This window comes from Hirundo rustica, chromosome 10 (assembly GCF_015227805.2).
Source record: "Hirundo rustica isolate bHirRus1 chromosome 10, bHirRus1.pri.v3, whole genome shotgun sequence".
Lineage (NCBI taxonomy): Eukaryota > Metazoa > Chordata > Aves > Passeriformes > Hirundinidae > Hirundo > Hirundo rustica.
This window is the reverse complement of record NC_053459.1, coordinates 16198145-16222643: the sequence shown is the minus strand read 5'-3', so window position 1 is coordinate 16222643 and position 24499 is coordinate 16198145. Positions and strand designations below refer to the sequence as shown.

The following is a 24499-nucleotide window of genomic DNA, read 5'->3' as shown; positions in this document are numbered from 1 at the left end:
AGCTGTGGAATATCAAACCTACTTTGATCTCATATTTATAGATATATATATAACATACAGTTGTTGACTTCTATTGGCACTTCTTAAATTTTACACTGGAGGATTAATGTCCAGTTTAACCTCAGTGCAGACCCAGAAGCTCACATCTGTGTGTGACCACAAGCTTTTTACTGATGGTTTTTTATATGTGGGCATATAAATTGATGTGGGCATTGACAATAGTTAAGTAAACAATGACTATAAGTAACATATGCAAAACAACATAATGAAGCAGGGGAAATGAAGTTTTTTTTTCCTGAAGAATTTTAAAAAGTCACTGCTGAGCAATATCCAGACTATTTCTAACTTGTGGAGCTAGAAGAATCTTGTAATTCCTGATGGAGGAGCTAAATTAGATCTGTTAGCTTTATCTTCATGCTCCATTTCACCAGACATTATCATCTAACAATGGCAATAGTCCGGATGATTTGATTTCCTACAATATGTTTACTGTGAGAGTCAACACAGTCTGAAGCCCTGAGACCTATCATGCCATGTACAGGCAGTGTTTTTAATCAGTGCAGGAGGCTCTATGAAAGGAAATTTCTTCCTGATGACTGGATTTAAGTTGTTCCACACTTGTATACAATTACGAGGCATGAGCAGTCCTTGTCTCTTCATTAAGCACCTTCTGAAAAATACATTACTGTTGTTGTTATCAAGAACAGCAGTATAGAACCATGTACCCCATGTGCTGCAGAAGTACTGTACTGGTAAAATAAACCACATAGAAAAGTCAGGTCAAGGGGTGTTTTTTCATGTATGCAGCATATAGTTATCAATCCAAATAACAGTTATAGGGAATTTCCATTGTGCAAATGCCTGGCTTTGGTTTCTGAGGTGTCAGACGACTCCAGAGACGTATCTAGGTTTCATCTCCAATAATTTGTCATTGACTATTCTCAGTCGAAAGACTGCAGCATCACTTTTTCCTTTTTGAAGTTTCACTTCACTGCATTTCTGCTGTATTTTTGACATCCTCCTCACAGTGGGCGGTAGAACAGAACCCTCTTTCCGTTTCTGTCTCTGCAGGTGTGATCCGTGCATGAGCCGTCCCTCAGGGACACGTTGTTTGTTTTTTTTCCCCTTGCCATCGCATTTTCCTCATCACGTCCAAGACAGGATTTGGTGAGAGTTATCTCAGCCATCATTGTGGTTTTTTACCAGCGCTTTGAAGTCGGGGGGACACCGAAAGCTCCAGGCCGGGTAGGCTGCAGCGAACCGCCCATCATGGCGCCCGAACGCCGCGGTGAACGCCGGGAGCTGTAGTCCGCCGCGACGCCGGGTGCGCAGGGGGGGCGCGGTGCGCGCCGGGAGCTGTAGTCCGTGGGCGCGGCGGGGCGGGGCGGGCGCTCGCCCCTCCCGCGTGACGACGTCGCGGTGGCAGCGGTGGCGGCGGCGGGGCCGCGCGCGCGCCCGGGATGGAGATCGGGCCCCACGCGGGGCACGCGGAGAGCAGGTGGGGCCGCGCGCGGCGGGGCGCGCGGGCGGGGCGGCGGGCGCGAGTGTCCCGGGGGCACGGCCCGCGTGGGCGCCCGGTGGAGGCGTGACACGGGGCGCGGGCGTGGCGCGCGGCGCCGGTGCCGGGCTGTGGGCAGCGTGTGCGCGCCTGGGGGCGGCAGCGTCCTGCGTGTACAGCGTGGGGTGGCGCGCACTCGTGTGTGTGTGTAAATGTATGTGGGACACGGGATGTGCGTGCAGGAACGCGGGCGGCAGCAGTGCCCTGGGCAGCAGTAGGGATGCGCAGGGGATGCTCCCGGAGGGCTCACGTCCTTCGTGGGTGAGTGGGAGTGTGTGCACAGCCAGCGCCAGGGCACAGGTGTGGCGGTGCTTGGGGGCGAGCAGGGGATGAACAGACCCCTCGTGAGTGGGATCACTGCTTGCAGAACGTGACACTGCCCCCGGCTCGGTCTCTCGTGGGAGGAAGCGCACAGTGGGCCGGGATATCGGAGCCATCACCCTCCCAGAGCCAGCACATCTCCCTATTCCATGCCCTGGGGAGGGGTCTTGGCCCCTGGAGGGGCAGTGACAGCCACGGATGTGTGCCCACAGGATCTGATGCTCTGTGCCCACTCTATCCCCCATCAGCCATGGCCAGCACAGCAGCTGTCGGACCTCTGCTTCACACTTGAGCTTAAGGGCGAAACCACCCCGCCCTAACGCCACGCTGCCACCATTCCAGTGGCTCTGCAGCTTGCTTCTCTGGGATTCTATCTCCTGTCCTTCCTGGCAGTCATCTGCATCCCCTCTTCTAGGTGCTGAACAGAAATTTCTTTATTTATCTCTTTGTTCCTGGAGGCGAGGCTCTGTGCCTGCACATGACAGGGAGCATGGTGACCTCGGCTGTGTGGTCTTCGTATGTGCTTCAGGCCTGGTTTTTCTTGTTAGCATTTATGAGCTGCAGAGGCTGTTTCCTGGAGGTGTTTTGATGGCGAATCCTCTTTACTTTGGGTTTTTACATGTGCCTTGTTTTTGCCCTGGTGCTCACAAACACGGGGTGAATGTTGGATGGAAATTGGAAGTGTTGGCTGGAGAGGAAGGAGCAGCTGAAACTTGATATGGGAGAGAGGCATTCCTTATCTAAGGGGTTCAGCCCTCTATTCCTGCTTGCCATATCAGCAGGGAAAATGCTACCGGTGCTTTTAAAGCTATAGCGCAGGTCTGGGGTGCCTTCTGATTTGCACGGTTCGAGTTGTTCTCCCTCTTTACTAATGTTTCAGACACAGCAGGTTCCAAAAGGTAAAAGGAGTTGACTGCATTCACGGCTTTGTCTTTCCAGGCTCATGTTTGTGCATTTTCTTGCCTTTGCAGGCACAAGTTCTGCACTACCAGACTCTGTCATCGTGTGACTAATAGGGCTGGGGTGGTGCCACCCCCAGCACTCCCCCGGGGAGAAGGAGAGCATCGTCCCCCACCAGTGCTGGCACACGCAGGAGCCTGCTTGTTCTGGCTGGCACAAATGCCTTGGGAAGGATCTTGTATGGGCCTTACGCTGTCTTGTCCTTTGTGTGATGTGGTTAGCATTTTTATTCCCAGTGAGGTGCCATTTCACACTGAATTGTGGCAGTTACCAATAAGTAATAAGATAGAGATCACTGGATCTATCTTCATGTGGATTACAGAAAATGCAGAAGCAAAAGTTATTTTTCTGAAGTCCATCCTTCTGCCAGCACAGGAGAGGAAAATGAGGCATTTGTGCTGGATTTTTCCTCCTAGCAGCAGGGCTGTAATGCCAATATCCAGGGAGGACATTGTCCTTGGAGGCAGGAGGTTTAGTTCTGTCCTGCTGGGCAGAGAGCAGGGCTTTTGGGGTGGTGCAGAGGACACAGCAGTCCTAGGGGGAGCAGATGGACCAGTGGTCAGCTGGGCAGGTTAGCAAAGAGCGGCAACCAAAGGTGGCAACCTTTGGCTCCAGCAAGACCCTCAGGGACAACAGGGCCAGAGGACAAGGTTCCTAAAGGGAACCTGTGCTGTGGGCAGTGGAGGGGTGTGAGCAGCTGCTCTCAGGAAGGTGGGCTGCTGTGGGGGTCTGCTCTGCCTGTCACTGCCTCTCACTGCCTGCACGCTTGTCACAGGCAGGTCCTGTGCAGTGTGAAGCCCAATGGACAGTACCCCGAGTCTGCAGGTTTTGGTCATCTGCTTGTGAGAGACATAGCCAGATGAACAGGTAAAGCTATTTGCCATGGGAAGGTTAAAAAACACCTTTAATCCCTATTTTCTTCCCTCATCCTTTGCCAGTGCAGAGCAAGAATGCATCAGCAAGCAGCACCTCTGGGCTGTGTTTGCTGGGGGCACCTTTCGTGGTTATGCCCCCATTTTATATCAGTGCCAGCTTTTGGCGTAGATGCGAGTTACCCTGCGTGTCCCTTTTCCAGCCAGCCCGCTCAGCTATTCCTGCCCATCCCTTCTGGGCTGGCAGAGCTCTTCTGGCTTCCTCTGCCTCGTCAGCCACTCCCTGCGACTGCAGATGAATTGCACGAAGCCTGGCTTTCTTTAATCCTTTTTCCCAGCAGTGCTGAGCCTGCTGGAGGAGGAGCAGGCGGGGGAGTCCAGGAAAGGGGTTGCTGGTTGTCTGGGAGATCTGGGGACAACGAGGCGGGAGCAGGCTCTGTGCAGGGCAGGTTACGTGGAATCTTCGGTTTCTGCAGGAGGAACTGACAGCCAGCACAGGAATGAGTGTCCTCGGAGATTTGTCAGAAGTCCCTCCATAACCTCAGCATCCTTCGCCCAACCTCTTTAGTGTTCTAAGAAGGATCAAGAGAGTCTTCCAGGTGGAGGTCAGGATTCAAGCAGCCATTGCTAGGTGCCTCCTGCAGAGCGCAGGAGATGCACAGCAGATGATGTTTCTGGCAAGAAAGATGAGCTTCATTTTTATTTTTCATTTTTGAACATTGGCTACCTGTGTCATTCTGTTTCAGAAAGTAATGAGGGTTCGGTTTTATTTTAAATGAAAAAATCAGCAGCATGGCTTCCTGCCTCTGCTGTGAGTCACATTTGCTGACTTGGACTAAAAGAAGTTCCTACCCTTGCTGGCATGGATGGGCTGAGAAAGCCTTGAAAGAGCAAGCAGCATTCCCTGTTGTCAGTAGTGGCAGCATTAAACCATTTTTTGCTAGAAGGCTGGATTTTGTCTTTTATCACTCCAGTGCAAAAGGTTCAGTTATGTTTGGGACAGTTCTCGATGGTAGGTTGATGTTGCTGTACTTGAAGATGGAGTTTGTGGTGCTAAAGAAAGGAGACCCAGTGGCAAGTTTGTGGAGCTGGTGGTTAAAATTAGAGGCTGGATCAGAGGTTGTCTTTAAGGGAGGAGAGGGATGCAGCTGAGATCTCGCTGCTGCTCCATGGCACTTGCAAGCACCCTTGGCCCTTCTGGCTGGGGGAGCCAAGCTCTGCTAGATCAGGAGAGCAGAAGCATGTGTGGTTCTTGCAGGGGAAGCTCTGGTCTTGTTCTGTGACCCTCTGGGGTATTACTCACTTTGCCCTTATGGTAAATTGGGGTGTTTTCATGATATAATATGAACTGGCCTTACTCCATGCCAGGCTTTCTGTAGCAGTAGCAAAGGAGAATTCTCCTTATTCAGGAAAAAAAAAAAGCAGACTTCTTAATAATGCTCTCAACACCAGCAGAAAAGGGAACTTGGGCTTTCTCCATCCCTCCTGGCAGCTGAAACCCGGGCTCTGTCAGTGGGTGGGGAGCAAACCCTGCTGCTAATTCAGGGTTGCCCCAAAGTCCACTCAAAGCTGAAATGTGGTTAGCTGTGCTCTCTCAATTTCTCTGCCACCTGCAGCCGACTATATGGGTCATCCTTTCTTCAGCCTTGTGTCGCTGTGTGCTTTTCAGCATGTTCCAGCCCAGAAACAGCTGGAGTTTGTGTATCAGAAAGGTCTTGTGTGTCCAACTTGTGAACTGCTTTAGGTCGACAAGTCCCATAGGATACTTACTGTCCTACCAGGATTTAACTCACTTTTGGTGGGTTCAAGATCACATCTACAAAGGTGCTTTAATTATGCAGCTTATTCTCTATGTTCTCTATGCTTCTGTGTTCAATGTTTTAACATTTTGAGATTATTTTGTTCAAGGATTGCTTACCTTTAGTTTCCCTGTGCTAGGAAAGAGCCATGGATGCTGGTTTCCTAGCTCTTGAGATGCACAAGTCCTTTGATGAGACCATTCATTTGGAAAGGCACATCTCTGCGTGTGCTACCCTCACATCCTTGTGTGCATCACCTGCTTTTAATAGCATGAAATAACATGGGAGGGAGTTCCCCTGACTCACTGACTTGGAATATCAGTGGCATGGCTGAGCTTTCACTTGCATTTCCTAACTCTTGGGTGTTAGAAATATCTTAGGGAGGAGCTGCTGGTGTTTTGAGCTCAGTGGCTGCAGGTGCTCTTTGACCAGGGACTGCCCATTCCTCTCTGGGCATTCACAGACAACAAATATCTGCATCACTCAGGGCAGGGATGGGAAAAGACCATAAATTCAGCAGAGCTGGATCATTTCTTTGTGTCTCCCCAAGCTGTATCTCCTTCAGGAAGCTGCCTTTGCATTTTTCTTCAGTCTCTTCTGAGATAAAGCCCTGTGCCTATTAGTCTAAGTGCAACACAAACATACACATGCTGCCACATGCACTGCAGGTCTGTTTTAGAGCTCTGGTGCTGTCAGGGTGACAGGCTTTGCTGGTGGGATGGGTTGGCTTCTGTGTGGTTTAAGCTTAGGTGGGCACTGAAAGTGGTGATGTTTCCCTCATGAAAAAGGGAAGTGAATGGGGAGCTTGAAGTAGAGCCAATAATTAATGATCTGCTTGTTCAACTAATCAGTTTGGCAGTAGTGAGCAGGTCTCAAAAAGAGAATATTGGTGAGAAAAGCTTTGTTTTAATTACCAGAAATATGCAGCCCACACTTTGATCCCCAAGGGATGAAAACAAGAGCAGTTTTAAATAGTTATTTATTTTAAGTTTTTTTTCCTTCTTTTTCCCCTTGTGCTTTGGAAATCCAGTTTGATTTTGGCTGTGGAAAGCTCTAACTGCTGAAACACCATCTTGTTTCTTGCCGGTTGAAAACCTGAACTTTCACTCTAAGGTGTCAATGAGGGTGCTTTTGTTACAAACGCTGCAGAGACATTTTTTTGTTGTTGTTATTTATACTCCTAACTTTACCTTGCAACATTCCTGTTCTTCTAAGAGAGTGTCTCCTATTTGAATATGTGTTTTTGACAGGTGCTGTTCATCTGGCAACATTGTCAAGCAGCTGGAGTAGGAACCTCAGTCATCCAAAGCTTCCTCCCCCAAAGCTGCTTTTTCATAGTCAAATGATGTTCCCTGTCTCCACCATCACTCCTGCTTTGTGCTAGATAATGATGGTTTCTTGCTGCGTGCAGGGCAGCCAAGGGGGATGGTACTGATGAACTGTTGTGCATACTCTAGAGTTCACCAGCAGTTTGCTAATCTCTGTCCATAACACGATGTTGTTTGTGCAAGTTGTGCCTACAGCAGGTCAGGGCCCAGACAGCGGCTGCACAGCTGGAGATGCAGGTGAAGGGTCTCGTCCCTGGGAGAGGAGCACATCTGCATCCTGACAGGGCTGGAGCTCTCGGTGTGATGTGCATTGCTCAGGGGCTGCTGCTCTGTAAACACGGGGTCTGCTCGATGTGGCAGCCCTCACACCCTTCCGCACAGCTGCTGTGCTCCTGTGGGCTGCTGCTCCCTTAGGGAGAACATGTCAGTGAAGCAAGAGCCTGCTAGAAAGCTAAGCCCCAGCTTTTTTGGTCAGACAGAGCATGTAGTACTTTGCAGGAGGCAACAGTCTGTTCTGTCTCCTGGTGGTGGCTACCGCTCATGAGAAGAATCATTGCAATATGACCTGTTGCCCGCAAACCATGTGTGGGAGACCACAGGGATGTGCAGAGTGCTTCAGCTCACCTTTGCTAGCTTTTAGACCACCAAAGGTTTCAGCCTGAATAGAGTTTCCTTCGAGAGAGTGCAATGCCATGTTCCTGTTGCGAAGCTCCTCTTGCTGTATCTCTGATATATCTTGCTGTGTTCCTCTGCAGGAAGGAGCACTGGAAGCTCCTTGGCAACCTGAAGACCACAGTGGAAGGTTTGGTGTCCATAAGCAACCCAAATGTCTGGTCCAAGTATGGCGGCTTGGAACGGCTCTGCAGAGACATGCACAGCATCCTCTACCATGGGCTCATCCATGACAAGGTATGGCTCTGTCCTGCCAGCAGGACTGGCTGTCTGCCATGGCCTCAGTGCCTGTCACAAGCAGGTGCTAGAGCTCACTTCTGTGCTCATAGCAGAGTGGGCACAGCGCTTGTAACAGGGTGGGAAGTGCCCCAAGCAGGGACTGAGCTTGCCTGGTGAATGCTGTGCTTGTCAGAGGGACCTGGGTGCACGTTCTTTCTATCTCATCTACTTTCAATATGGTTTTTCTAAGTACTTGTGCCTCCCGTGCTGAGGCCAGCCCCTCTCTCCTTTCTTTCTGCTGCAGCCAAGTGATTAAATTGCATTTGCAGTGAGTCAGCCCCATATCATCTGCACTTGGACAAGTCCCCAGCGAGGCCTGGCAAGAGAAACCTCGCATCTTTACTGTTTCTGGTTAGCTGTGTTAGTAACAGGAGCTGGCAGCCAGCCCCGCGCTCTGCGTGAATGGGATCACTCTTTCCAGGCTCTTGTTGTGCCTGCAGTTGCTCACCCAGCCTTCCCCTCTTCCATGGCTGCCTGGAAGAATTTCTCTTTCCCACTTGTGTGCAGAGGCTTGAAGATTTCCCCTTCAGCTTGCAATTACCAGCACAATTAATTTACAGTGGAAAGCTGAAGCAAGGCTGCAGGGTTTGCCTGGGGACAGGCTTCCCATCAGTGGCTCTGCCATGCAGAGAGAAGAGAACAGCGCGGAAGAGCCCCAGGCAGCTTGCATGGGCTAGCTGCGTCCCAGATCAGGAAAACTGCACCGATGCAGCGCTGCACCCAAGCTAATAAACCTCCAGGAAGAGCCAGACTGGCAGGTTGTCCAAGCAGTGAGCTTTACTCCCTGGATTTATTAAGTTTGCAGACAGCATTAGTTGAGGTGCTGCTCTCTTCCTGTTAGTCCCCAGCTGCGTGAACCAGGGACCTTCTCTGGGAGATTGACAGAGAGAGGAGCTACGTTTTCCATGTGAGGAGGGAAGCGCTCCCTTCTGACAGACCTGCTATTCACAGGCCTCAGGAAGTGAGGTTTAAATGATTTATACTCAACTGTTTGTTGGTAGCAGTTCATGCCAGAACTGCAAAGGAGGATGGTGTGTTACCTTCCTCAGTGCTTTTACTATAGGCAAAGATAGCTCTTCCACTCAGGAATGTCTCCTCTGATCAGGCATGTGTGGCACCAGTCAAGCAACAGGAGTTGCAAAAAGAGGCATGTAAAAATACAGCTCCCAAACAGCAGTTGGCTCATAGTTGCTCCAGCAAAACATATCCGTTTACTTTTTATTTTCTTGGCAACTTTTTTGCCTACAGTTGGGAATTAGAAAAAAAAGGTGAAGAAAATCCATATGTACAATGGATTACATATGTACAATGTAAGTTAAGAAAACCAGGGTAAGAGGTTTTGAAACTTTAGAGTTAATTTTGTTTGTCCAGAAAACCAAATTCAGTCTAGAAAACTAAAATTGCCATGTTAGTTTTCTAGTCTTATAAAACAAACTACTCCTCGCCAAACCAAATAAACCACCTAAACAGAAGCCATTCTTCTGTCACTTGTGAAAGAGGAAATAGGGATGGAAGTAAAAATAATCAGCTTTTTGGTGAACAGACACTATTTGGGTCTGTGTTTACAACCAATAGGATGGAGAGGAAAACAGAAACTCTGTTGCAGTTCCTCTCTAACGAGAAGAATAACTAAGAAAACCCTTCATTGTCTGAATAAAGCTGAGGCAAACAGCATGGCCACTCATGGCAGCAAGGACTAACAGGGAGGTGCTCATTTAATTGGCACTTGGGAGGTGGTACCTGACTGTGCCTGTCCTGGGCAGGTGTGCTGCAGACAGAAGGATTACTGGCAGTTTGTGAAGGACTTTCGCTGGCTGAGTCCAGGCTCTGCTCATCACCTGGAGAAGGTGGGTTCTCGTGGGGTGGCCTTGTGTTCCCAGTGTGGGGGGAGAGGGCAGCTGGGCTGGAGCCTCACCCGCGGGACAGTGGTGCCTGGGCTGTTGTGAGTAAAGTGGCTCCACGCCTTGTGGAAGCTGACACAGCTGTGCTTTTGGGTACAAGCTGTGTCCTGGGAGCTCAGTGTGGCTTGGGCTGAGACAATTGGCTGCTTATTTCTCCCAGGCCAGTCTCCAGTTCTGCTGGGCTGGGTGCAGCAGGCATCACCAAGGGAACTGGTACAAGCAGTGCTCGTGTGTGTGCAGGGGTAATTCAAGTGTCTGTGCACATCTCTAAGGGTCTGGGCCATCCCATTTCTGGGATCTGACTTCATGCATTTATTCTCCTATTCCTGAATTGTGCCAACCACTGGCATATGGGGATGCTCCTGGTCCTCGGCTGCCCTGTACTGACATCCACGGTTCCTGCTGTGGATGGGCACAAAGGGCTGGCCACTGGTGGTGCCTGTATCCCCCTGCTGCTGGGGTGTAACTCCAGTCCAGCTCTGCAAGCTGCAGCAGCTCAGGCATTGCCATAGCCTTTCCCAGTTAATGTATCAACAAGAAAATGACTGTCGCCACCGGGGTCAGATTGGGTTTGGGAGCGTCGGGTCCCTCCAGGTCAGGGGCAAGACTCATGGATGGGAGAGTGTGCACGAGAAATTCATTGTGCTGGTGGCTGTCAGAGGACTTTGGTCACTGGCTGACCTTTGAACATTGTTCCTGCCTGGTGCTTTTGCCTGCCTGGTGGCTGGGAAGCTGCTGGGGCATGCCCTCTTTCCTGCTGACGGTGACTGGCATGGGAAAGCTGCTGTTATCAAAGGGACCAGAGCCATGTGGTGGGACAAGCCCTGCTCCTCTTGCCGCTGCCTGCCTTAACCTGTGCCTGACGTCCCTTTGCAGTTCATCAGCCTGCAGGAGAGCGGCCAGCGTGACCCCGAGGGCGCAGGGGACCAGGCCATTGCGCAGCTGTGGCTGCAGCACAGCCTGCAGTGCCACTGCCTGTCAGCACAGCTGAGGCCGCTCCTGGGGAACCGGCAGTACATTCGCAAGTTCTACACAGGTAAAGAGCAACAGGCCTTTTCCTTCTCGCTAGGAAAATATCTAGCTGGTGGCATTTCCAAGCTGTGTGGGAGTGAGGGAGGACAGCAGAAAAGTTGGTTTGCATGTGAGCAACCGGTGCGTCGAACTGTGTGGGTGAGAGGGACTCCCTTGAGCAGCATTTTTTTCTCCCCAGATACTGCCTTCCTTCTCAGTGACGCCCACGTCACGGCCATGCTGCAGTGCCTGGAAGCTGTTGAGCAGAACAACCCCAGGCTTCTGGCTCAGATCGACACCTCCATGGTGAGTTGAGGTACCAGATTTTTACATCTGGCTCTCCCCAGATGCCAGCTGGCTGTGGCTGCTCCCTCAAGGTCACATTCATGGCATGTGGAGCTCTTGGATGAGAGGCTGGACTTGGAACTAGTAAAAGTTGCTCCAAGAGGGGAGGAGAGTGGGGAACTGGTCCTTATCCTGTGTGACCTGTAAGGGGTCAGGGTGGGGGAGATGGCTGTGTGGAGCCTGTAGTGGGGCACCTTGGTTCAGGCTTGCACCAAGGATTTGAGTAGGGACCTGAGGACCAGTTCCTTGTAAGAGGCACCTTTAAAGCCCTCTCCAACAGTCCCAGGCGTCAGGGTTGGCATGCAGAGCTGCCTGGTCATGAGGGACAGTCACCTTCTTGAGGGGATGGGCAACTCCCCGGGACAGCTGGGTGCCTACTCCTGCTCATTATGCCAGCGACCCCCTGTGCAGCCCTGTGCCAGCTGCCCCCTCTCCAGAGGAGGGAAACAGCAGCTGCCTTCTTTGCACAGTCCCAAGAGGAGAGCAATTAGTGAGGCTTCGTTAAAAGGGGCTGTGTTCTTTCAGCTGGCCGGCACGTCACTGCCATCCCTGTGCGCGTCAGATCCTTCTGCTGGGACAAGAGAGATGTGTGATGGCAGTGGTGAGGGACACAAAGGCCGTCTGCCGGGAGCGCTGGGCTGCCTGGATCATTTCTCTGAGAGCCTGGTAATTTCCCGGTGGGAAGCTGTCCTGTGAGCAGAGAGCTGCTTCCCTTCTGTGCTGCCGCGTTTCTCCCGCCTCGCCCTCGCGTTCCCAGGGCTGCCGCATCGTTTGTGGTTGGTGACCAGGCATTTGCCTGTGGATCCCTTTCTGTTGCTGCTCTTTTGATGTGTAGCCCCATAGATGCTGATGTACTGATGATGCCACCTCTCTTCAGCTTACCAGGAAGAGTGACAATCCGTCTCCAGTGACCAAGAGTCAGAGCCTGACTGCCCTCGCTGCATCTCCCTGTGTCCCTGCTGCCACCTGCACACAGCAACGCTGCTTTGGGTCTTTCTCCAGCCTCCAACATCCAGCCTCCTCTGGCCTCTCAGGTATCAAGGGTAGGCTGGGGAGCTTAGACTAGACTCAGAAAAGACTTTACCTTTTTATCTGCCTATGTATTTGTTGGGGTGGATGGGTATGGAGGACTTCTGCCCGTGATGGGAGGGAGGGATTTGCCTGTGGTGGGTGGGCATGTTGGTGTGAAGCCACAATGTTATTGCCACAGGATATGTCTCCTTGTCTCCTTGTGCCGGAGTGTGTGAAATCATGCTCCTGCCTCTGTCCAGACAGGAGACCAGTGAGTTCCTGTAGCAGCTCCAACTCCAGCCAGGCTCAGGAGCGCTGCCCGTCCACCCGGTCCTCCTCCTTCAGCGAGGGCAGATCCCCTCTGGAGCAGCCCAACTCTGTCACCCGCTTCCACGTCCCCTCATCCAAAGACCCCTTCTCTCCAGCCAGCGAGATGAGCTCCAGCACCACCAGCCAGAGCGAGGATACTTGGACAGGGAGTCAGGATGATCCACAGAGTGATGTTAATGATGGGCCAGAGTACCTGGCCATTGGGAACTTGGGACGCCGGGGCCGGGCATGCAGCAGCACCAGCAGCAGCAGCACCAAGAGCAGTAGCTCCAAACTCTTCTCCTCCAGCAGCTCCCAGAAGCTGGACTCAGTGTCATCCCTGGGGGAGCAGGGGGCAAGTGGAGGTGGCAGCAGGGGCCTGAGCCTGTTGCGTCGGTCCAGCTTCTCAGAGGGACAGTCTTCAGCTCCACAGGGCATCCTCAAGAAGAGCCACGTGCGCTCACACTCTGACACCAATGTGACTTCTGGGAAGTTGCACGGTAAGGGGACAGCTTTTCTGGGGTGGCTTTTGGGCGTGGGAGTCTCTGGTACCAGAAGGCTGATGCTGGCCACCCCCTTGATTCCATGGATCACACTGGAGAGAGGGACAGTGGGCAAGGGGCAAGTGGTTGGTCTTTTCCCTTAGCTTTTCAGCTCCAATTTGGAATGATGGGATCACATCCTGCTTCCCAGAATGCCCTGGGCTGGACTGTTGCTGGTATTGCCAGCTTTTACTAAAATCTTAGAAAATGGCAGCAGTGCTGTGGCATCAGCTGTTTTTCTGCACTGGCCTTGCTTGCCTGGGATATGGGACTGGGGCCTGGGCTCATCCCACTGGTAACCTGCTGGCTTCTCCTCTGGTCTTGAGTGAGTGACTACATGGGGATGGGGAGACAGGGGTGTGAGGGGACAACCAGTTTGTGGGAGTTTGCCCTGATGCTGCCTTCGTTGGAGAAGTGGAGGTCCTTGCTGAGTAGTAACTAGTCTGTCTCTGTTTTCTCTCCCTTAACGCTGCCCTCCTCCTCCTCTGTCTGCCCAGGAGGCCTCAGGGATATCACCATTATAATAGAAGATCCAGTGGCAGGTTTGGGAGCCAGTATAACAGCCCTTCATTAGTGATCATTGCATCAAGTTCAGGACTGCCATCAATCCATTAGTGTTCATTTAGAAAACAAACAAAAAAACCCCTTTGCTGTGTCCCAGCTGATGCTTTGAAGTGTGGTCTGGTTTATGCATGTGACCTGACCAAAAATCTCAGCTTGGTTTGTGGAAGCAGTGGACCAGGCCCAGAAGTGTGTCCAGCTCCCCTGCATGGCGTTAGGGAGTGCTGGCCTCCAAGTCTCTGAGCTGCATCCCCTGCCCTTCCCTCCACCCAATGTCTCAGAAGCCAGGAGAGGTTTCATCTCTTACCTAGTGAATATGGGCTGGCAGCTAACCAGGCATGGGCTTGAGCATCTAATTTTTCCTTTTATTTCATGGATCTGTGGCACAGAGAGGTTCAATGTTGACTTATTTGCAGTGTATATACCCACAGCTGAGGCTCTTGGATGCTCTTTTGGGTTCAGGGCAGGTTTTACCCCGAGCAGAAATGCTGGGGTGCTGCCACCCCTTTGCCCAATGTGCAGAAGAAGTCAGCAACTCAAAAAAAAAGGGCTGTTTTGTTTTGCATCCACTGAACAGTGGCACTGGATTTGTTGAGCTCACATCTGGGTGCTGAGGGTTCTGTGTCTGGGAAGGCTCTCCCTGGGGGTGATGGGTGTTCAGAGAGATGTGTCCAGCCCAACAGGTGTGTCCTGCTCCAACAGATGATGCTGAGCACTGCCTCACTTTGCCTTTCAGCAGTAGGCTCTGTTGTATGTGGCATCCCTAGGCATCCACCCCATGAGGTGGTTTCTGTGTTGAGGTGGCTGCAGGACACCCTGTCAGGCTGCAGTGAGTAGCTGTGAGAGTCTCCTACCCTGACAAGTCTCTTGTCTCCCAGCCTGTGGGGTGGGTTGATCCCAGGCTCCATCCTGGTGACTGCTGCTTCATGGCTTGACAGGGAGAGGCTGGTATTGGTGGGCTCAGGGGCCTCCAGCCACATCAGAGTTATGGCACAAAGCTGGGAGCAAAAGCAAGTAGCAGGTTGAGAGGACAGGATTGCCCTTCTGTTATGCTCAGGATTGTCAGCTGGCACCTGTCCTGTATCCAGAGCTGTATGCTCCTGTCCCACTCCAGGCTGGGTGTTTTCAGTCTCCTTCAGCAGTCCTCTGTCACCCAGGTGCTCCCTGGGGCCATGGCTCTGCAGAGCACCACCCGTTCTGGTCTCGGTCAGGCCAGCTCCCGGCAGTCTCCTCTGGCTCAGTCTGGCAGCACAGTGTGTGTGTGGGGCAGAGCCCTGCCCACCGCCCGTGTAGGTCACCTTGAGCACTGCACCCAGGCTCCAGTGCTGTGTCTGGGGAGTCCTTGCTCATAGTGGAGCAGGAGCATGTCCTTCGGACGCCTCTTTACACTGGGGTCCAGGCTTCTTTGCAGGGCAGGAACCCGCACAGATCCTTTAGCTGCTCCTAATTCCCTGTCTCCTCTGTTCTGGGGGATAACTCTGCCCTCAGGAAGAAAGGGCTGGCAGGAGGTACTTGCTGGAGCCTGTTTTATCACTAAAGTCTACTCTGGGGTAAACAGAGGAAGGCTCAGGACTGTTCCACGTCGCTCGTGATCTTCTCTCCTTCATTCCCCTTCTCCTGCCTGAAATGCCTTTCTAGTTTTGTCTCCTGGGCTTGCCCTCAGCTGTGGCATGGAGCAGGAAGATGTCTCTCTTTATTTCCATCCATTTGTGCCTCTGTGTGTGATGCCCCTTTCATTTCACCCTGTGCAGTGGCAGGTTGCCTCTGAGTTACTGAGGTGTTCCTGATGTCATCTTCCCTTCCAGAGTCCCATGGTGATCCAAGTGGAGGGAGAGGGCCGGTCTCTGCTTCCACACAGAGCAGTGAACTGAGCACACCCAGCTCCCTCTACATGGAGTATGGTGAGTACAGCCAGCCTCAGGGGGACACACTCAGTCTTGGTCAGGTTCCTCCATGAGCTGCAGTGGCCTCTAGTGCTGGCACTTGCTTGTGGGATGCTGTCTGGGGGCTGGCAGGGCTTGGTGGCATGGAGATAGCAGGTCCTTCCCTCAGACCTGTGTCTCTTGCTTTTCTAGACTCTGGACAGTACCTGAGCTCGGGGGAAGGGATGTTCAGGAGACCTTCAGAAGGGCAGTCCCTCATCAGCTACCTCTCTGAGCAGGACTTTGGCAGCTGTGCAGACCTGGAGAAGGTGAGGGAAGGAGCAGCAGCCTGTGTGCATTGGGGAATGTATCTTACTGCAGGTTCAGTATCATGCCATGGTATTGCCTATTGTAGACCTGTGCACAGAACTCCAAGGCTGAGCTCCTCAGTGGTGTCTGGTAGCTGGGATCTGTCCATCTCTCATATACATGGCGGCTTTGCAACATATTAGGGCCCCTCAGGGCCGTGTGCTGACCCCCCAGAGTGGATGTGTTGCACATCCTCTTTGTGGGATGTCTCCTGTGTTTCGTGAATATACTGATGCCCAGGAAGGCTTTGTTTTCTAGGTCCTCATAGAAGAGTCATATTTTGACAGAGATTAACATCCTTCTGCCACCATCCATGAGTAATAAGCTCTTTCCTGGCATAGGTGTGGAGCAAAATGTTACCAAGTCTTCCTAGTTTGTCCAAGGCATAGCTTTGAATGCTTTTGCTCTTGCAGGAGAACGCCCACTTCAGCATCTCAGAATCCCTGATCGCTGCCATTGAGCTGATGAAGTGCAACATGATGAGCCGGCAGCTGGAGGAGGAGGAAGAAGACAGTGACAAGGAGATCCAGGAGCTTAAACAAAAGATTCGCATTCGGCGCCAGCAGATCCGCACCAGGCACCTGTTCCCTACCTGCCAGGAGATGGGCTCAGACGGTGGGTGATGTGTTTTGGGCTCATCAGCTAGTGGGATGTGGGTTTTCTGTCCATTGCCTATTCTATAGCTGCCTACCTTCCTGCCCGTTCCTAGGGAACAATTTAATTTCTACCAAGGTGGTGCCAAGATTTGTGAAACTGCTGTATTGAAGACCATAATTTGACAGCTACCATCCACTGGTAACACTGCTGATGCTGAGTTATGGAATGTCATTTCATTTTGAACCCATAGTGTTTTCCATCCTTGAGCTCCATCCCTCCTTACCCTGGCCGAAGCTGTCTATCCCCATCTCCCATAGCTGTCAGTGACCCTTTGGAGCACTTCCACTGATGACCTGGCTGTGATGCCTTTCTCCAGGTCTCCTGGCAACAGACAGTGGGTCCCAGTTCAGCTCCCACGGCTCCATGCGGCTCTCTGACTCTGGCTCTGCCGAGGATGTGGAAGAGTATGAGATCCGAGGTAGGAGGGAATGGCTGTGTTGGCTTCTTTCATAAAAACAGGCTTCCTGGTGTGGTTGTGTTGGGGTCAGTCCTGCTGAAGAAGACCCTGTCCCTCTGGCCTTCAGGATGGCTTTTCCCAAACAAATGGCTGAATTCTGAGTATAAGCTGAGCAATCAGTTTCCCTCTGTGGCATGACTTTCCTTCAAAATCTTGTGTAACTCAGTCATAATCTGTGCCTCTGGCTGGTAGGTGGTTTTCATTTCATTGCCTGGTACACGTAGCTGCTGTCACAGCTAGAGAGGTGGGAGGGGTGCCATCCTCTCTTCCCCAGGCAGAAGGAGCCATAGCTCTGACCATTTACCTCTTGGATGGTGGGTATTGGTCACATCCCGACCTGCAATACCTGTAACCTCTGCTCCTGGCAGCTTGGGTGGCTGAGCTTATCACCCACAGGAGACCATCCCAAGTCCCTGGGTATTCATTTCCTTCAGAGCCTTGTTCATCTTCTGAAGTGGATGACTTACTTCTCAGCAGTACCTCCATCTCTCTTATGTTAAAAAGATGGAGTTTTCTGGTCTTCAGCTTTAAACTTCTTGTCTCCTGACTATTGACAGCAACCTCTCAGTCCCTGAGGGTGAGGTTTTGGCTCAGTTTTGTAGCCCATGGAGGAGTGTGTGAATTCAGTTCTGGGCTCTCCTCGTGTGAGTGCTGCTCTTGTTTTATGCCCTTTCTCTCTGGCCTGGCTGAAGCACTGAAGTCAACTGTTTTGTCATCACCATGTCATACAGATGGTAACGATGGATCTAACCTGATTCAAATGTCCAAGAGCGGCCTCTCAGTGTCAATGGCTTCCTTGTTCTCAGGTACCCTGCCGTGCTCCCTGGGCACGCGCGCGTGTGTGTGCAAGCTGTGTGTGTGTGTGCACGGGCACACTTCTTCGAAATCCGCCTGGCTTCAGAGTTGGGAATTAGCTCCAGTATCATCCAGATGTCAGCAGGAAAAGCTGTGGCAGAATGATGTCGCAGGATTGAGTAGAGTGGATGCAGAGGAGTTCTGCTGTGGGCTCCATCCCCAAGTGCATTTTGCCATGCAGTATTTTGGATGTATCAAAAGTGCCTGCTGTGGTGAAGAGCTGTCTTGTCTGGGGTAGGACTTCACAGGACAGTGAGGCTCTGTTAGGTGTTGAAGGCTGAGCCTGGGCTGAATGAGCAGAGTCCTCTTCGATGTGGGACCAGGTCTCCATCCCAAGTGCCTTGGAGAGCACTATCCTGCTTGACTTGGCAGAGCTGGTGTGCCATAGCTTTATTCTGAACCACAGCCTTCCCGTTCTGCTCAGACTTGACTTGGAGTGGAATCCTTCTAGAAAGAAGTTCTGGAGGGAGAAGGAGTGAGATCAGACAGGGCACAGGCAGTTTGTTCATGCTGGAGGTCCTAATCCCGTGGGATCACATGCAGCTTTAGTGTTTTTATTGTTTACAGTAGTACTAGGTAATCCTTCTGGTCTGCTGGTCGTGTTTAAATAACCTTCATGTGCTCCCTGTTTGCTTTAGCAAGGGAACAGCCTGCTGGGCTGCTGCTGCTGTCTCCTGTCAGGTGTTCAGCACCAGCACGTTGCTCCTGCTGGGTTTGGATCTTTCCTGTCAGCCCTGTTGTGTTCACAGACCACATTTGTTGTGATCCTGGCTGAAGCTGGCACATGGGGCGTGGGGTGATGTCTTTAGATTTGGGGGCTGTTCACAAACTTCCTGGGGACTATCCCACTTGGTAGCATTGGCAGCAGAGATGTCTTGGGTAGCTAATGAGGATTTGGGGTGTGTTTACAATTAATGTTGGAAAGTGAGTGGTGTTAGGATCCCAGTGTTAGCTCCTGTGGAAGCTTAGGGTCAGATCTGGCTTCCTCTGCCACCTCTGAGACCATGTCACTGCCTGAGTATGCTGGCTCTGCCTCCCCATAGCACCTGGCCCGCTCTGTGCTGTGTGTGCCCCTCTTTGCCCGTGTTCATCGTAGTCTAGGACCATGTGAGACCTTCCTGTGCCGAGCAGAGGGCACCAAAGCATGGCAGGTGTGTCTGGCTGGTGCCCTACAAGGTCATGAGGCTGTTTGCCTGAATTTCCTGTTTTCTGCAGCTAGAATTCAGTTTGCATGACGTAGATATGTGGATTCCTTAACATTAGGATGCTTTCCTGTGTCTGTTTTAGCAATGGATGTCAAACAATGAAGGTCAAGTGTCCAAGCTGAATTCCAGTATTGTGAGTCTGTAAATTTGCAGGACTTGCTTCCTTTGTTGCTAGGGCAGTCCTGCTCTCTGTAGAAAAGCTTGGGGCAGGGGACACTCTTTGCTCAGCCTGTGATTCCCTTGCATCACAGGCTGTGATTCCCTTGGCCTCAGTGTGCAGTTGGTGCCTGGCTGGGATCATGTGGGCTCTCTGCAGATCGGTGTTAGTCAGCCTGCTTGGGGTACAGGAGCAGGAACCCTGAGCTGTGCCTCCCCATGCCAGGCGCTGGGGCAGGGGATTTTGTTTGGGGGTGCTGTGGTCACTGCAGAGCATTCCTAGAGCTCCCCAGAGGTATGAAACAGCAGACCTACTGGGATGAAGGCTGTGGCTTTGGCCACTCTTCTGTCCTGACCTGTAGTACTTTCCCCTTGCACGCCTTCTTGCCTTTTCTGGGAGCCTTATCTGCCACAAAGCAGGTTTCTGCCTGCTTCCATCTGCGTTGTACAGCTGGAAATGTCCTGACATAGGGGTCTTCTACTGTTGAGATGGATTTCCTGTTGGGGTTTAGCTTGCTGGAGTGAAAGAAGGATAAGTGGTGAATGTACCACTGGGTACTGCCTGGTACCGGAGCTGCAGGGCAGCCCAGGGCTCTTTGGGAGCTGATGGAGGGGTGTAGGGAGCAGGACTGCGATGTCCTGCACCTTGTCTTGGACCCCTCCCTCCTCAGGAGATGAGTCTGTGACCTCTGCAGAGGGCTGGCCTCATGGCTGCTGGCCCTTTCTCTGCAGGGATGCTGATGTGTCTGGGCAGTGCTGGGCACAGGCTGCCAGCCCTGGCTGTGCAGTCCCTGACAAGCTGTGGCGTGGCCAATGTCTGACCTTACAGGTTACAGCCAAATAGAGAGAAGGGCTCTGCATCTCGTTGCTAATTCCTTCCAGCATCTATACTGTGTGGAGAGAGCTACTAAACCTTGCTAACCCTGTAGTCCTGCTCTTCAGGCTCCTGTGTGTTCTGTGTCAGGCCATGTTACTGCTAGGACTTGGAGTGTGACCTGTACCAGCAGCCACTTGTCTTCCCCAAACTTCAGGCTGGCTGTTCACAGCATCCCACCGTGCCCTTCCCTTGTAGTTCTGATAGCTGACTGATTAGACTGCACCCCTCCTTGCTGCTCAGTGCCACTGGTAGAAGTTGATGCTGTAGTTCACGTGCTTTTGAACAGCTTGATGAGTTCTACCTTGAAGCTTTGGTTTGAAATGAGTGTATCCCCCTGCCCTGTCCCATCTGTTCAACCTTGTCTGTTTGTGATTCAGATGCAGACATCAAGAGGAACCCAGACTCCAGCAGGAGGTCTTTTCTCTCCTCGGACTCCGTGTATGTCTTCAACCTCATGGTGACACATCTTGGTACCATGTTCTCTTTCCTACCCAACTGTGCTCTTCCACGTGCATCAGTTTCTGTTTTGCACTGGAGTAGATATCCCTCCCTCCCTCCTTCTGTGGGGACTCCTTTGCTTTGTGTGATGAAATACGAAGCTGTGTCCATGGTTGGCAGCTGCTTGGGTAGGTTCATTCTGGGAGAGCAGTTGTTTCTGACTTACACAGGCACTGGCTGTCACTTTGCAGCTTCCCCTGCAAACAGGCACAGGTTTTGCCAAGTGAGTTAAGTTCTGCTTGCTCTTCCGAAGAGTTGTGGTGCCATTAGCCAGCTTTGCTTGGGGACAGCTGCAAAGACAGAAATCAATCATGTGTACTAATTTTAAGCCTGGCTAGCAATGCAGAATTAAGGTACTAGAGGGAAGATCTTTGACTTGAGCTGGGACTGGCATGGGGCTGCAGGAAGGGCACAGCTGTGAGATCCAGTACTAACAATTCCTTTCCTGTCTAGATCCCACTCCTTCCTCAATTCAAACTCGGCAGAGGCAGTGGCCATGGGCTTGCTGAAGCAGTTTGAGGGCATGCAGCTCCCAGCTGCCTCTGAATTGGAGTGGCTGGTCCCTGAGCATGACGCCCCACAGAAGGTAAGGCTGTGAGTTCCTGTCACTGATTACATTTGATCTTCCCTGGACCCCTGTCTTCAGGGCACTGCTGAGGGAGCTTTGCTTGCCCCAGTGCTCCCTTTGTGGATCTTGGGGAGGGGGTTTATCTGGGCTTTGGAGATGGATGCAGCCAAGCAATGTTGTGTCACTGCAGCCTCGTACATAATTGTCCAGATCTGTGGAGAAAGCCCAAAAGATCTCCAAACATCTTCAGCCCCCAATTCAGTTGGAGGGGCAACTTGGTGCCTGGCAGTTTTCCTGCAGTTGCAGGTTTCTGGCAGTCCAGTCAGGTGCACTTCCTTTGCACTACAAGATAGAGATTTGACCCTCTTGCCTGCCTCTCCCAGCTCCTGCCCATCCCTGACTCTCTGCCTATCTCTCCCGACGACGGAGAGCATGCCGACATCTACAAGCTGAGGATTCGGGTGCGCGGAAACCTGGAGTGGGCCCCGCCGCGACCGCAGATCATCTTCAACGTTCACTCAGCCCCGGCGTAAGGACCTGTGTGGCTGGGGCCTCTCAGGGGAGCTGCCCTTTCCATCCCTTTTCCATCAGCACCGAGGTTGTTTATCCTCTGGTTGCTGGGGTTTCCCTGCTCTGAGCCTGGTAAATCCATGGTGGTCACCACTGTGAGATGGTGAGATGGCCGGTGCCTGGGGTTAGTGCCTTTGGTGTGACCCATGACACAGCGGGGCTTTTCCCTTGGATGTGTTGTCCACATAAACCTCCCAGGCCTGTGCTGGCACCCATCTAGTGGTGCCAGGCACCATCAGGGCTGGGTCATGCATGTTGTGTTCTGTCTCTGGCAGGAGGAAGGTGGCTGTGGCCAAGCAGAATTACCGGTGTGCAGGCTGTGGCATCCGGACTGATCCTGGTGAGTGTTGGGAGCCTGACCTGTAGTTGGAGAGTGGCGGGGAAGAACCTACAGACAAGTGGGAAGGTGCTGAGTGAGTGGGTGGTGGTAGAGCTCAGCACAAGGTGCCTGGAGCAGTGCTACACTGCCATTGCCAGCTCTGCCTGGACACTGGTGTGCACCATCCACAGAGGAGCTTCCTCTTCTAGGAGGTCACAGGGCTGGTGGAGGCAAAGAGCAGCCAGCCTGCCCTTAGGAGGGCATTTCAGATGTTGACTCTTGTAAAGCAAAGTCCTCTGTTGGGTCCTCAAGCTCCCAGCAGGTTCTGCAGCTGCAGAACCCTTCCCTGAATGGGTAGGTAGATGTGGCTGCATGAGACTGGACTATTGGTCCCAAAGGCTTTTGCAGTCGGGGGGTGCTTGCAGACCCCAGTGCTGAGCACTTTGGGCTGGTGGAGATGCCAGCAGGGCAGAGTTCCTTGCTTGGAAATGCTGAGCAATGCTGGGAGTGCAGCAGAGGCCGTGCCTGGGCTGACCCTGCCTGTCTGCCTGGCAGATTACATCAAGCGGATGCGGTACTGCGAGTACCTGGGCAGGTATTTCTGCCAGTGCTGCCATGAGAACGCCCAGACCATCATCCCCAGCCACATCCTGCGCAAGTGGGACTTCAGCAAGTACTATGTGAGCAACTTCTCCAAAGACCTGCTGAGCAAGATCTGGAGTGACCCACTCTTTAACGTGCAAGCTATCAATCCTGCCCTGTACCAGAAAGTGAAGGCTCTCAACCAAGTGCGGGTAAGACCCTTTCCATGCCTTCCTGAGTGGAGTTTGGGTGAGGTGGGTGGCTGCCAACTGTAAACCGCATTTCAGGGAAGCTGGGGAGAAGCAGATATTTCAGTTTTGGAAGCTTAAAACCTCGTCACTGTGTCATTCCAATCACCTCTTCTGATTGCTTCAGTGGTATAGGAATGTCGGATGGAATTTCTGGCTCGTATCCAGCTGGGCTTCAGTTTATCTCCTGGAGCACGTGATGATGATTGTGCTCACCTTGCCCTGTGTGATGTAAACATTTTGGAAACAGGAGAGCAGCAGCTGAGGAGCAGCAGTTGTTTCAGCAGCATAGGGAATGGGGCAGACCTGTTTGGCCAAGGACTGTCTTTTGTTTACTGATTCTTTGTCCCCCCCTTCCTCTCCAGCTGCTGCGAATCCAGCTTTTCCACATGAAGAACATGTTCAAGACGTGCCGGCTCGCTAAAGAGTGAGTCCTGGGGTGTTTTGCTGTCCTGGTTCTGTCCCCTGCAATTGCCCTGGGAATCTGTGCAGCTTGTGCATTGAGCTCTGGGGAGAGAAGGGGCTGGAGGGGGAGAGAAAGCATAAGGAGTAATGGGAGGGGTCTTAGCAGAGTCACTTTGCTCTGAGCTCTGGTTTCTCTGTCCTTGCAGCCTCCTGGACTCCTTTGACACAGTGCCCGGCCACTTGACAGAGGATTTGCACCTCTACTCGCTGAGTGACTTCAGTGCCATCAAGAAAGGGGACCTGATGCCTCGCCTGGCAGAGCTCCTGAAGGCAGGCAGCCTGCACATTGACAAGTGTATGGTAAGGCCTCCTCTCCTGCCTCCTGCATGGCTCTGGACCCTTGGGAGCAGGCTTTGCTGCAAAGATAACTGATGGGGAGGCTTTGGTGTGCAGGGTGGCCACCAAATCAACTGATTCAATGCTGACTGTTCCTGCCTGCTTCACAGAGCTCCTACGCAGCCCAAATAGGATATTTGCTACCCCATTTTGGCTCTCCCCTGCCCCTGACACAGGTTGATTCATCCTTCCTGTGCTCCATGCTGGGGAAGGGCTGTCCCACATGCTTAGAGCAGGGCACTGTGGCCTGCTGTCCTGCTTTACTCTTCCTTCTGCCCTACTTGCCAGGAAGATGAGCATTTAGCTGCTTCTCCCTCATCTTTTCTCTTTCCAGCTGTGCCAAGCCAAAGGCTTCATCTGTGAGTTCTGCCAGAATGAGGATGACATCATCTTCCCCTTTGAGCTCAACAAGTGCAAAACATGTGAAGGTGAGATACTAGGGAAAAACAGGGAGGGGGCAGACCCTGGGGCCACCAAGGTCTGCTTCCAGTTTGAGTGGCATTTGTGCTAGCAAGAGGTACAGAGTCCTAGCCAGCCAGACCAGAGTGCCCCTGTGCATGGCCTATGTCTGCAATGTTAAAACAGCAGCAAATCATGATTGTTACAGTTTTTGCTGGCCTGGTAAAGCGTGTAGAACCACGCTGTGTGCTACCTGCCCTGGCAGCTGTGGGCAGTCAGGCTGTCACTGTTGCCAGCGGGTTTTTGGGAGCCTTGGCTTCCCTCCTGCTGCAGTTACAGGACAGGCTGCAGCCTGCACACAGCTCCCCTGCCCCTGCTTGGATGGCTGGAGCCGACCTTGCAGAGCAGAGAGAGCCTGAATGCTTTATCTCTGTGTCCTTCCTGCCTGCTAAGAAATCCCAAGGCCCCTTCAGGAGACATCCTTGATAATGCCCAGTATTAATGGCTGAGTAGAGCTTGGCCCTACATCTTGGGACCAGCCTCTGAACTGGCATAAAGTGGCTCCTGACAACATGCAAGCCTTGGTTTGGCAGGTGCAGTGCCAGAG

General features: G+C 52.3%; 1 protein-coding gene across 8 annotated transcripts in view; it reads left to right on the top strand.

Annotated features, from left to right (window-relative positions):
• RUBCN (rubicon autophagy regulator) overlaps window positions 1-24499 on the top strand; it is a 30604-nt gene that overhangs the window by 3337 nt on the left and 2768 nt on the right. Inside the window, exons 2-23 of one of the 8 annotated variants that reach the window (XM_040073733.1) lie at window positions 1072-1245; window positions 7594-7747; window positions 9553-9636; window positions 10567-10726; window positions 10901-11007; window positions 11572-11712; window positions 11924-12080; window positions 12318-12866; window positions 13406-13450; window positions 15275-15370; window positions 15545-15660; window positions 16114-16315; window positions 16674-16775; window positions 17546-17620; window positions 20285-20345; window positions 20859-20991; window positions 21357-21502; window positions 21819-21883; window positions 22418-22656; window positions 23058-23119; window positions 23304-23457; window positions 23828-23921. In XM_040073733.1, coding sequence (XP_039929667.1) covers window positions 7709-7747; window positions 9553-9636; window positions 10567-10726; window positions 10901-11007; window positions 11572-11712; window positions 11924-12080; window positions 12318-12866; window positions 13406-13450; window positions 15275-15370; window positions 15545-15660; window positions 16114-16315; window positions 16674-16775; window positions 17546-17620; window positions 20285-20345; window positions 20859-20991; window positions 21357-21502; window positions 21819-21883; window positions 22418-22656; window positions 23058-23119; window positions 23304-23457; window positions 23828-23921 — 2827 coding nt within the window. In that variant the 5' untranslated portion in view covers window positions 1072-1245; window positions 7594-7708. Of the gene's footprint in view, window positions 1-1071; window positions 1246-1426; window positions 1499-1738; window positions 1820-7593; window positions 7748-9552; window positions 9637-10566; window positions 10727-10900; window positions 11008-11571; window positions 11713-11923; window positions 12081-12317; window positions 12867-13405; window positions 13451-15274; window positions 15371-15544; window positions 15661-16113; window positions 16316-16673; window positions 16776-17545; window positions 17621-20284; window positions 20346-20858; window positions 20992-21356; window positions 21503-21818; window positions 21884-22417; window positions 22657-23057; window positions 23120-23303; window positions 23458-23827; window positions 23922-24499 lie in introns of those variants that run through there. The other 7 variants (XM_040073727.2, XM_040073726.2, XM_040073729.2 and 4 more) reach the window with 7 other exon arrangements.